The sequence below is a fragment of the Passer montanus genome, unplaced genomic scaffold (genome assembly GCF_014805655.1).
Source record: "Passer montanus isolate IOZ18808 unplaced genomic scaffold, ASM1480565v1 scaffold2, whole genome shotgun sequence".
Taxonomy (NCBI): domain Eukaryota; kingdom Metazoa; phylum Chordata; class Aves; order Passeriformes; family Passeridae; genus Passer; species Passer montanus.
Window position 1 is genome coordinate 21,489,991 of NW_024366591.1, and position 13,142 is coordinate 21,503,132.

At 42.7% G+C, this 13,142-nt stretch overlaps 1 protein-coding gene across 3 annotated transcripts in view; it reads right to left on the bottom strand.

The window, feature by feature from the left end:
• The window catches only part of MTHFD1L (methylenetetrahydrofolate dehydrogenase (NADP+ dependent) 1 like), a 144,858-nt gene extending 132,818 nt beyond the window's left edge, over window positions 1-12,040 (bottom strand). Inside the window, exons 1-6 of one of the 3 annotated variants that reach the window (XR_005627266.1) lie at window positions 11,863-12,040; window positions 9,142-9,192; window positions 9,011-9,064; window positions 6,229-6,353; window positions 5,029-5,129; window positions 4,004-4,128 (exon numbers count right to left, since the gene is read on the bottom strand). Coding sequence is in view for 2 of the 3 variants with exons in the window: in XM_039707513.1 (XP_039563447.1) it covers window positions 4,004-4,128; window positions 5,029-5,129; window positions 6,229-6,353; window positions 9,011-9,064; window positions 9,142-9,192; window positions 11,863-11,997 (591 nt within the window). In the remaining variant the exon portion in view is untranslated. The remainder of the gene's footprint in view (window positions 1-4,003; window positions 4,129-5,028; window positions 5,130-6,228; window positions 6,354-9,010; window positions 9,065-9,141; window positions 9,193-11,862) is intronic. The other 2 variants (XM_039707513.1, XM_039707514.1) reach the window with 2 other exon arrangements.
• Window positions 12,041-13,142: the final 1,102 nt, after the last annotated feature.

Genomic DNA, 13,142 nt, shown 5'->3' on the forward strand with positions numbered 1-13,142 from the left:
AGTAATTTAATTATTCTCTGAAATCTTGACATTTTTGAAGTCAATGACTAGTTTCAGGCACTTTTTCCACCAAGGCATGTACTAATTACACGGTTTCTTCCAGCTTTCCCTGCCACATCGCCCTGAATGCACTTGCCCTACACAGTGCATGTGAAAATCAAGCCCACACCACCTCTGCTGTGGGCTCAAGCCTGCCACTATGATCCACGCTGTAGCAACTGCTCCTCTAGCTTACAGACAGGGGATACACTTCAAAATTGGAAGGAACAGAGATGATGTGCATAAGATGTTGAAGTGGAAATACTTTGTCTACATCATCATCATCATTAGAAACACTCACGCAGCTTCCCTCTCCTCTCCTCTTACGGGATCTGTGTGCCTGGTCTCCTGTTCCTTCATGCTTACAATACAAAGTATGTTTTTCTGCCCATAACAAGAGTCTTGGTCTTAGCAGAAAGCAAAACTAGGAGAGAAATAACTAAGAGTCTGAAGCTCAAGTGTTGGCTCTAAGGGGAGGCAGACTGGGGCCAAAAGAAGTTATTTTTCAACCTCAAAAGGAAATTCCCAATCAGCACTCCAGCTAAAGCACTCTCATACTTCTTAACCTTGCTTTTGCAAACAACTTTTCTATTCCTAATTATACCTAGACAGACCAATGCTCACTTCTTTTACAATTTTGTATGATAGCAGCAGGTCTCTTAAAATAGGCATGAGGTGGTTCACACATGGACTACATGAAAGATGACGTGCTGAAAAAATGACTGACTGAATTTAGATGACTGAAACAAAATTCTGTTTTCTTATAGGTACCAAGTATTACCATGTTTTGGCAAGAAAATAATCTGTTTTTTTCAATATGAATCTACTTGACAACCTCCATTCAAATTACATGAAAGATGACGTGCTGAAAAAATGACTGACTGAATTTAGATGACTGAAACAAAATTCTGTTTTCTTATAGGTACCAAGTATTACCCATGTTTTGGCAAGAAAATAATCCATTTTTTTCAATACGAATCTACTTGACAACCTCCATTCAAACTAGAAAGCATAATCTGACATAAAAAAGGATTAAACACATCAGTTCCCCTTCACATGTAAGACTGAACTGACTTTTGGGAGTCTCATTTTAAAATTACAGGGGAGATGTCCCTAAAAGTATGTCACTAGGCCATACTTCAGTCACAATGCAGCCAATGTGCTTTGAAGAGCTATCTACACAAAGCTTAACAGAATGATAACATCTTAAGTATTTCCTGTAACCTGCTTGTGTCCTTACCTCTCACTTTGTAACTTCTTTTACATTGAACCTATCAATTCAAACAGAACAATGTTTCTTCAGGACAACTTTGCACAGATGTGCCAGAACCTTCTAAAATGCTTTCTTGCATTTGTGAACTATTAGAAGACCCAGGAAGCTCAACAGTTCTGAAGGACATGGCTCAGCTGTGCTGTGAGAACTGAAGGCAAGCAAACCCAAAATGGAACAAAAAGAAATATCAATAATATGCTCAACTTAACAAAAGCATGAAGTAGGGAGGGAAAAGAACATTGAGACTGTGTCCATTATTTCAGATCAAAGCAATTAAATGAAAATGCACCATTATTTATTTTATTTCTTTTTCCTGCCATAAGACAGAACAGTCTTCCTTTAAAGGAGCACATTAAGTCAAATGGTAGCTGGCGTTATGCAGTTTGTTAGGAGAGTAAACTTTTCCTAAGGTGGACTAAAACATACTTCCTCTTGATCATTTTCAAAATATTTTTGCAAAAGTGCACAAGTGAAAAAAGCAATAATAAGTCCATAGTAATACAAAACCTCATCCAAAAAACCTACAAACTTAGTGTTGTGTAACTCATTTAAATTAAAAGAATTTCTAAAGGAAACACTTGTTGTTATGCTGTTCTTTTTAAAAAGAAGAACAAATCAGTAGAGCTAGTCTAAGGTAATGCAGTAATCACTTAAGAAAGGCATTACATGATTAAGGTCAGGGTTAGTGCTTCAAGCAAATAGGCCTGGGCAATGGATTACAACAAATAACATTCTCCTACCATTAAGATAAAATTCTCCTTTCCTGGTGTATACTGCAAAACAATTGCATCCCAGTGAAAAAAAACATACTCTTCTTAAATTTGCACCTCACTTCCCAAGTGAAATTATTATGCTATCACAGGTTATAGTTCCAAACAACAGCACACAAACTGACACTGGAGAGGTGTCCTATTCAGAGAAAGGAAAAGTTACTGTATTGTGCATGAAAAACAAAACATTTTGATTCCTTCAAGTCTTTGAACTAACACATTTTCTTACCTGAAACTCAAATAACAAAAAAAAAAATCAAGAGAAGAAACCTGGTGAACATTAAAGCTGTTTTTCATAATCAGCATTTTAAACAAGCAGAAGAATGTAAATTCTATAATCATGTTATCTAACAACATTGTCATTCAAATACAGGTTGCCACAGTTCTCCACTGTTTGGTTAGAAACTTGTGCTCAGTTTCTGACTCTCCAGCTTCTGGGAATATGAAACAGGATAGTTTTCCCTGCATGCATTAGATTTTATCAAGGAACTAGAGTTAACTATCAGAGTGACATCCAGACAGGTTCAGCACAGCTCTGGGATTACTGGTGACATGCTGCTCCAGGCTCACAGGTGAGGAAGAGGAAGGTAGGTTTCCCCTGGGCTCTGCTGATTAGTCCCACAGGCGAAATACAAACTCTTTTACTGCCAAAAGTTAAAATGAACCTGGGAAGACTGAAGTGCACAAAGCTTCAAACTTAGGCTTCCCATTCTGTTTCCCATCAGTGGCCTGCTCCAAGAGGTAAACTATGGGGAATGCCAAAAAGCAAAGCATGATTATGGGAACGCATCTGGATGGAAGGAAACAGAACTCTCTCCAGCTATTGACAGCACTGCACAAGCAGCTCTGGGCCCAATCCAGATTTTTTGCTGTGAACCAGTGGAAACACCTCTGGCCACCCTGTCACCCACCCCATCCAGCCCAGAGCAGTCCTCTAGCACAACCCCAAGCAATGAGAAATAGCTGAGGAATGAGACATGGCAAGGATCAAGTTCACAGCACTCCAATTCCCAGAGAGCCATATGTTTCCTAAGTGCTGTCAGTCACTTAAAAGCCCAGAGCTGAGACAAGCCTGACAAAAACATCCACAGCTGTGAAAACACGGGTTTGCCAGGGAACTTTCTATCGCAGCTGCTCGAATTTGTTTCCTCCTCCTGTCTGCGCCTGCGAAGCGTGGAGGTTGGACACCATGGTTTTGCCTTGGCTGCCACCCTGTGGCTCGGGCTGTCCAGCACAAGAGCTGTCCCCAGCACCTCACCACCCAGCCTGGACCCTGCTGCACATGCCCCCATGACAGTGCAACCCCAGCTGGAGTATTCTGTGAGATTTGGGAACGAGGAACAAACTGTTAAGTTTCACAGGAAGTCATAACAACTTCTAAGTTGTGTCTAAAAGCTCTGCAAAAAGCAGCCAGGGAGACCATGCAAATCCTTTGGTTTAAGGCTCCTGAATTTCTTTGCAGTTCTATTTAAAGATAAAGATTGGGGATTTCTTTGTCCCAAGAGCAGCAACACTTGCAAACCTTTAGGATACAAATCCAGTGGAAGTCATTTCATGCAGGTGACAGTATCACAGGACAAGAAAAAAGAGGGCATTTCTCTTGCACAGCGAGAAAGCAAAAGGGAGAGCTAAAAGATTTGTTTGTTGGATTCCTTCTCTCACAGCCCTTGGTGCAAAATAATGAAGTTAGAGCAGCTAGTGTTACATGCAATATTCTGGCCCAGTGCTTGCAAGCAGGAAGGAGAAAAGACCCTAACCCACACTACCAGCTACCAGCAACCCCAGAGCCACCTGTGACTGCAACGAGGAGTCTCCCTCTTGGGAACAGCAGCTAAGGGCAGGACTGCCAGGCAGACAGCTGACAGGCATGGGCAGACAGTGGGGATGCAGGATGAGCCCAGGCAGACAGAAGAGCACTCACCTCACTCTGCAGCTGTGGGGCTTTCCAGTGGCAGCTGAGCACGGCGGCTCCCTGGCGCTGCAGCACGCTCTGCAGGGCGGCACCCTCCGCCCCGTGTGCTCCCACCAGCAGCACCTTCTTCCCACCTGGGGGACACAAGGAAGTCACTGAGCCACCCCCAGCGCAGGCCACCAGCACCAGCAGCTGCATGGAGCTCCCCCAGGCCAGCCATGGCTGCAGCACTGGGGAAGGGGCTGCAAAGGGGCTCAGAACAGGACAGAGCCGTGTGCCTGCACAACCACAGCAGCTGTGCAGCACAGCTGGCACTTCTGGAGACTGTGCAGTGATGCCAACCACAGGTCTTAAGGAGTTTCCTGCTGACTCTCTAAATTGTAGTAAGCAAATACCGTTCTGGCTTTCTGGCATTTTGCACAAATCCTTTCATTCATCTTTGTTACTAAGTACATTTAACCTCCTGTTTACAGTTCTGTCACAGAAATCCTTGCTTCAACAATTATGAATCACTGTAAGAGAGACAGCTTATGAAACACTGCCTCAAACCAGCAGTGTCTTCATACACAGTAAACCTGCTTGTTTAAATCTGCCATTTCAGTGTCAGCACTGACACAGCACAATCCAAACCCAAGGGTTTGCTCAGCAGCAATTTACAGGCAAACCTGGGTTTCTCCAACTCCTCACACTAATCAAAACAATCAAGTGAAATCCCCAAGTGATGCCTGTATTTTCTGTTTGGAAGCCTCACATGTCTTGTGCATCTTCAGTGAAATTAAACCTCCTGATGGCAGGTAACCCCTGCCTAATACCCAAAATCTGTAGGCCTGAGACTTGTTTATTCAAATACAGCATTCAGATGTCACTGAGCAGGAGGACTCCTCCTCATTAGGAGGAGACAAATACACATCCAGTGGGAAAGCAACACAAAATAGAAAACACAACAAGGTCAGGTTATATTTGGCTCCCAGACAGGATTAAAACTGAGTAAAACAGACCAAAATTAATGTAATGATTGTGATAGAATGGCTCACCTATATCTTCAAGAAGCTCCATCACAGCACACACTGTAGGAGGAACTAGACAGTCACAGACATCACCACGTACCAAACGTCCTAGATTTACACTGGATAATCTGCAGTGGAAAAATATGGCAATTAAATTAAATTAAATTAAAAAAAAAAGAGTTTGTGTAACATAAATCCCCAGCAATGCTTGTAACATGGCTAAGAGCTAATCCCAAGAGCAAACATCTCTCACAAAAGCAAATCCTTTGATAGTGATGTACTGCAGCTCACTTGTATCATCCCACACCTCAGTTAGACAAACACTGAGCCTCAAGAGAGGCCAGGGAAGGGATCTGTGTTAGGATGAGTAACACAATCCCAGGATACACATGCAGCTCTTTACTAGTCACCATGGGCCACCCACAGCACATTGGGCACAGACACTTCAGTGGCTGCAATGAGACCAGACCAGTGCTGCCAGAGCCAGGCTGGCTCAGGAGGGAGCAACCCAGGTATTCCCATACTGCACTCCATTCTCTCTCATACAGAAGGATGCTCCAAATTTTCCATTCTCTCTGACAATCTCCCCTACTTAACATAATGGAAAGGTTTTTGAAGGATTTTTAGATATTTTTCCTCACATGAAAAAAAAAAAAAAAAAGGGAGAGTTGGATTAAAAAATGGTAATAGCCTGCAGCTAAAGCAGGAAGGCTAAAAGAGCAGCAAAATGATAACCCACAAACCTAAATTACACAGTGGTCTCTTCAGAGAGCAGTACAACACAGCACTGATTGGAAATCTGTGCTCATGGGTCCAGACTATTATAGCTTACTCACTCACCACAAGAGAGTGCTGTAAGGAAGTTAAAACCTCTCAGCAATTTTTCTATCAATCCTTCTTGTGAAAATTCAGTACTTTGTACTACCCCTTGTATTACTGAAGTGCTGAAATACCTTAAGTATCACCAGTAAATCAAGATTTCATTTTTTATTTCTTTGAAAGGACTAGAACCTGAATTATGTAAAAAAAAAAAAAAGAAAATATAATGACCAAAACTACTTCAGCAAAAGACTTCTCATTGATTTAGAGGCATCTTTTATCACTGCTAAATAGCACAGCTAGACACAATGACTAAGGAATCCATTAATGAAAAGCATAGGAGAAAACTGATTTTATAGAGCCATCAGGCTTGTGCCTGCTAGTATTATTTCTCAGTGCTCCACTTACCCATCCACATCCTTCTCTGGTTTCACAGCATTTAATACCTTACTGCTACATAAGCTTTCTGGGAGGTCAAGAGCAAGGCCCTGCACGTTAGGATCCTCATTGAATCTCAAGATTTCACTGACAATCTAGGAAGTTAATAACAAGCATTAAACATCAGATGAACAGATAAAAGGAGAATCTGATTAGAATGAGGTAATTTTTTTTTCAATTACTTTATGGCCACCTTGGCTTCCCTTGCTTATTACTGTAAACTCTAAATGAACTCAGTTTTTTATTCAGTGGCTTGCAAAATTAAGCCACCCTGACTCTATTCTAAACATCTTGCAAAGTAAACACATATTATGTGACATTATGCTGCTAAAAGCAGTTTGTGTTTTACCACTCCAAACGTCAGCAAAAGCCTGTCACTGTAATGGCTTCAGAAGATGTTTTTTGAAACAGATACCTTAGTTAATACGTAGTGCAAAACAGGACCAGATCACGTCCCAGAGGAACAAAAAGTTGTAACACTTGAAAGAACAATTATACAAGAAAAAAACTCATTTTATTAAACCAGCATATATGGTTACCAATTTTCCTTCTCAAAACAGCCTGATCCTAAGAGTTGGCAATTGCCTTGTGAAGAACTGTTACATTGAAAAGGCACCACAGAGAAGTTTATGAAGTTCAAGTACTGAACCAGATGCAAGTTCAAGTGCTTTATAATTGGTCATATCTGACATCTGAGACTGTACCACCTACCCTTGATTTCTTCCTCTCTAAAATACAATGCTGATTCACGCTATTCAGCTGCGACCAGGAAGAACACAAAGGAACAAAACATGTCAAACATGTTTTTTTAGGTGAGAAATGTCATGCAAGCATATCTTCCCATTTTATATATAAAACCCGTATGCAAGCATCACAAAGCTTTATAATAGAATTAGATTAACATCCAACAGAAAAGGATTATAAGTTGTTTTGTTTTTTTTCCCTTTAATTAATACCATGCCCTTTTAAAATGCTTTTCTTGTAAAGTATTCATTGTAATTGTGAACTCTATTACCCAAACACTTGATAAGCAATCAACATTAAGCTGGGGGAATTAGGCAGGAGTTAGATTAGCAGCAACTCTGAACCAAAAGAACACCCTACTTTCATGCTAAACGCAGATTACACAAGCAAGCCACTGGTACAAAAATGCCTCTTTAGTTTCCTGACTCCTGAGACAAAACCAGGCACATCTCTTAAGGTCCTTGACAGCAACAGGACTGGCACACATTGCACTAGAAAGGATGAATGCATATGGACAGACAAGCAAGCCACTGGTACAAAAATGCCTCTTTAGTTTCCTGACTCCTGAGACAAAACCAGGCATATATCTTAAGGTCCTATGGCACTTGACAGCAACAGGACTTGTATCCATTGTACTAGAAAGGATGAATGCATATGGACATGAAAACATCTGCATTTTTCTTTAAAAAAAACCCTTTCATATGTTACAAAATGCTGAGGGCCTACAGAGCAATTAAAGCTTCAAGCTGTATTTTTGCCTCGTGGGAAAGTAATACAGTTTTCCATTTTAATGGCATCTTACTTTAATTCAGCTTTCCATCATCACAGCATTTAAATTATTTATAACTCAAGGAGGGTAAAGTAGTACAGTATTAACTTTATTATACACAGGAAGTTATGGCAAAACCCCGGTGTGCATGGTATTGAAATCCCTCCCACTTTCCCACACCAGGGAACACAACTGAGATATGGATTTCAGTAGATGAAAAAAAACTGTCATAGTAAGCAAGACAGTAAGCAAACCATGATGAATTTTATTGGAAGTAACTTCCTTTAAATACCAGAAATACTCCAACTTTCTCTTTAAATCCACTTCTAAGATACTACTTCTAGTAAACTAACTGCAACTACTGTTGCAAAGTCACTGTATTTTACCTATTTTCTGCTGTGTTTCTCAACAGATAAAATGCATTTACCAACAACAGAGTGTATTTGTTTTTCATTTCAAAGGCCCACTCTTCTTAAATGGGTAGCTGACTATCCATAATCTACAAAGCTTCACAGTACGTTCCTTTCAATGTATCTGGAAGCAGTTCTTGAGATTACAGTGCAAGGCAGTAACATTTTAAGAACAAAGTATACCAAAAAAACCAAAACAGTACACAGAACTGCAGGATTATCAAACTTGCCAAGCACAAGGAGGCCAGCTGATAACTGTGTCATCTTCTACTATACATTCCTTCACTGGTTTAACTTTCACGTGGTATTCTATATTTAAAACATAATTGATATTAAGTGCTGCACCTTCAACAGGGTAAAGAATTCAGGCCTCTAGTGATTTTGGGGGGATGTTTGATTTTTAATACATAATTGAAACATTAAAAGATCAATAGACAAATGCAACATCCTCCTCTCCTTCCTCCCTCCCTTTCCCATATAATCATGTAATCTTTAATTTCCCTGAATAATCTGGGCAATAATCAGGTTCAGTCACAAGAGCAGCTGTGAGAGACAGGATACCTGAGCTTGTATGGGGTTAAACACCAAGCACAAAACCAAAGTATTACTCTATTGATTCTGCCCCAGCTTGCCAGGGAACAGCAGATATGCCCATTAATTCTCTTTGTTCTCACTCTTGCCCGTAAGGGGATAATATTTGCTATTTAAACCAAGGCAAGCCTAAGCATAATTTGAGTTACTAGAGGTCAGTCAAGATAATAATGAATGTCAGTAACAAATAGGAGTTTATGACAAAAATGGAAAAGGAAGACTCAGGTACTTCAGTTACCTCATCTTTGGTGCTACCTTCAGGAAGACAGATGTGAATAACACGTAGACCAATCTGTTGAAAGAAAATACTTATAATTACCAAAGGCAAGTAGCTCACGATTATTAACACACGTATCAGCTAAAGCTTACCTCTTTGGCAAAGTTCTTGTTTGCTTCTTGAATCAACTGGTCATTATGTGCCTTGGGGAACAAAACAGTAACTGAGTTTTAAAATAATACATTTTTAAATTGAGTACAGTAATGCACATGTCTATGCAAGAAACATAGTGACAATGTCTTTGTCTAAAGGTATTTAAACTAATAAGAAGCAAATCTAAGAAATAAGCAGAAGGCCATCCCTGTTAATTTCAAATAGTTCAAGACTGCTGACAGTGAAAAAAAGAGCAGGCTTTAAAAAGCACAGGCTTCATGGAGAAGCACAATTCCTGTTAGGGAAGGAGGGCTTGCCCTCTATCCCCAGCTCCCTCCCTGCACTGCCAGCATTCCTGGCACTGCACTATGAGCATCCCACTCCCCAAACGTGGCAGCTCATAGTGAGTGGCAGCACAGAAGTTGCTGCACTGTGCAGTGCTCCCACTGTGCCAAGGAAAAAGACAGGTCTAGGGACAGCTCAGCAGCTGCCTCCCTTGTGACAGTAAATGTGGGACTGTGCCCCCACACTGACTGCTCAAGAAGTTTAACTGGGAGGGAGCAACGGGTGGTACCACACTGTTCCCTGTAATGTCCCTGCTGCTGCAGCACTGGCAGGTGAACACTGACCTTGTGTGAGTGCAGAAAGTCCCTGCCCTAAACCAGTTCCTATCAAAACCCACTGAGCAGCACAGGTGAGGCCAGAGCTCAGCATGTGGGCTGGCAGAGTGCAAGGGCAGGACAGGAGGTCCAGGAGAGCCAGTGGTGCTTTGCTGAGCTTTGCAGGGCAACAGCTCCACTACTAAGCAGGATCCTGATGCTCTATTTTACTTTTTAGCATAAAAAAAAATAAGAAGCACCCACCAATCATTTTTTGCTGTTGCACAGCTCCAACAGAGGTTCAACATGGATAATAAGCAACACAAGTATCAATTTTGGCATTGATTCAGATTCAGTTGACTCAAGAGGAAAGGGACACTCCTAAAATCATTACACTGCAGGTTCAGTCTGCAACTCCTCATTCCCAGCCCTGCAGAAGAGGTGGTGCCCTGTCATGCCGACTGCCATCACTCACGAGTACAGGAGCTAACTTCCCTGCCCTCCCCCTGCTCCTCTGGGCAGATGTGGCACATGGGGAGCAGCACAAATCTTAAGGCTCTGCCCACATTACTGGTAGAGCAGTGTATCACAAGAACATCTGTAGAACAAAGCAAGTTTTCTTTGCACCAACAAATATACATTTAAAATGGGCTTCAGTCTTCACCACCAGACCAGAGCTAGATGATTGGAAAGCTGGAGAACAGCTTGGGTGAATTTTAGAAGGATCTCCATGTTCCTACAGCCACCTCATGAGGCAGACCAAGTGGGGCAAACAGGGACAAGAGGGACATCCCTTCCGTTGTGCCAGCATAAAACATGCATGTGGCCATGCAGAAAACCAGATCCAGGAGACAAATGTGGTTGAAAGGAAGCCTCTTTAGACCCCTTGGGCAGGAAGAGATCCCCATCGTAGTCCAGATCATGGTGCAACTGGATGGAGACTAACAGGAGTGAGAAAAAACAGGGCACTGCTTTCCTATCAGTCCTTAAGCTTTAGCCTCAGAGGGCTCTGTGAAAATGCAGTGATCAGGGAGGGTGAGAGATGAGAGAGACTGTTCAGATAGCCTCCCTAGAAGGTCTTCTGAAATAAAGCTGTTGCTGCATTACTTAGATTCACTATCAGTACTTTAAAAATACTTACAGTTTTGTTTCAAACTTAAAACCTACTGGGTCAGAGTTTCAGTGTGTGCTCACTCAAAACCAATACCACCATCCTAGGAAACAGGACAATTACATTTTTGCTAGCATAGCACTGGGTCCCCTCTGAATGATAAACGTTCCTAGTTCTGTGGCTTTCAAACCTTAAGAGATCTAAGGATGAACATCTTTCAGCTTTGCAAGGATAGCAATCCTCATCCCTGATTTTGACTGTCTATCAAAAACAGCACTATCTGTGGATGGAAAGCTCTTCACAGCATTAGTGAAACAATGGTTCTCAATTACTGCAAGACTCCTTCACATCAGAAAGTGCTGCTACATCTACAGGATGCTGACACTTCACACTTATTTCACACAGACCTTCTGAGCTGACTGAGACTTTTTGGTGTGGTTTTCCTCTCCTTAGAAGAGCAGGAAGACATTGATAAGCTGTAGCTACCCAAAGGTAACATGGCTGACAGGAAGCAACAGGGTCTTTCATTAATCCTGGCATTGTTATTTCAGGGGTGAGAAGTGAAGAGAGGCCCACGTTTTCAGGAACATAAGGACTTTGCTCAGGATTGCAAAACAAGCTTCAAGCTAAATAAAGGTTTGAGAACACTACTTTAATTCAACTATTAAGTTAATCAACCTAGACAAGCTGTGAGAAAAAGTGATCCATACTTAAAATGAGGGACTACAATGGCAAAAGGAAGAAGGGATAAAACTGTTCCCTTCCTTTCCTTTGCAAAGCCTTCCCAGTCTGAAGTTTGCTGTGACTGTTTCAGGCCTGAAGAAGGGCAATCTGCCATCTGGTGGAGCTACCTCGTCCTACTTCTTTGCTTTATAATAAAGCAGACAATATTCTTTATGGGAAAAAAAGGATTAAAATTACTTTCTCCATGGTGTGCTTCTGAAGTTTCAGACAAGTAACAATACCAAAGGAGACCTCTCACAGCCAGTGAATGCACAGACATACTTTACCTGAATAATGGCAAGCGTTGGCTCAAGGCGAGGGTTTTCTCTCTTAAGAGAGGCCAAGGAATTCTTTGCATTGTCGGTGACTTTGCTGCAACACAATGACAAGTAAATCTTTAACAAAATAAATTCTCCTAACATTAGTGGGCAGAAACCAATGTTAGTCAACAATGTAACAGAAATGCTTGCGCATGTAATTTTCAATCTCCAAAATTATGGTTGGATGTAAACTGTGAGTGCTGGTGCTCAGCAATCATGTACAGAAAACCTTAAAAGGTTTTGGTTTTTTTTTTTTTTTTATAGGTATGTGGGCCATTGCTCTGACATGCCCAAAACTTTATAGCTAGGCTGTGCAAATTCATGAGAAAGCTTGTCCAGCCCCACCACGGGAAGCATAGCAGGGAACCACCACCCTGAGCTGTCTGATCCCCTCTTGGGTGATGTGCATCCTTCATCTCCATACGCCTGGCCAGGGCAGTGACAGATGCACAGGACTTTACAGCTCTGGCTGCCATGGCTTAACACGGGCTACACCAACCCCATGAGCAGCAGAACAGCCACTCTCATGGATGCCTTTCAAAACCACTGGCAGAAGGGAGACAAGGCAGCTCTGTTTGCCACACTGCTTCTTGGAAAAACTAGTGACAGCCAAGCACTGGGAATGCTTTCTGGAAAAAAATTCTGGGTAAGTGGCAGCCAGCTCTCCTCCATTACTTTCTGCATGTGCAGGTGATACTTACCCAGCTAGACAAAGAGGAAATATGTCTGTCTGTCCCCCACAGCAAGGAAGACAAACAGAGGAGAACAGCCTGGAGTGGATTTCTGACAGCTCCTACCCTTGCAGAAGCCAATGACCAGTTCAATTCAATGCCATTGTAAGCTATCCCATCCAGGGCTGAATCGGGACGGGGAGGGAGCAGGGACACGTTTTCCCAGGCACACATCCGCGCACCGCCTCACCTGAGCCCCCGCCGCACGACGGCAGCTCTGCCCGCTCCCAAAACGCCCCCAAAACCGAAACGCGCAGCAAATCCCGCCAGCAGTTCTGGGGGAACGGGGGAGTTTTACCACGAGGTTCCCCCAAAAATCCCACCTCAACAACCAACCCGCCGCTCCCAGCGAGGGCGCATCGCCCAACTCCCCCTCTCCCCTCCTCCCTCGGCGCCCACACCACGGCACCCCCCGGTTGCATCAGCCGGCGCTGCCTCCCCACGTGCGCCTCTTACCGGGCGGCCGCGGCCGCGGCTGGGCCCCGGGGCAGCGGCGCGCTCAGCCCGCGGCGCGGC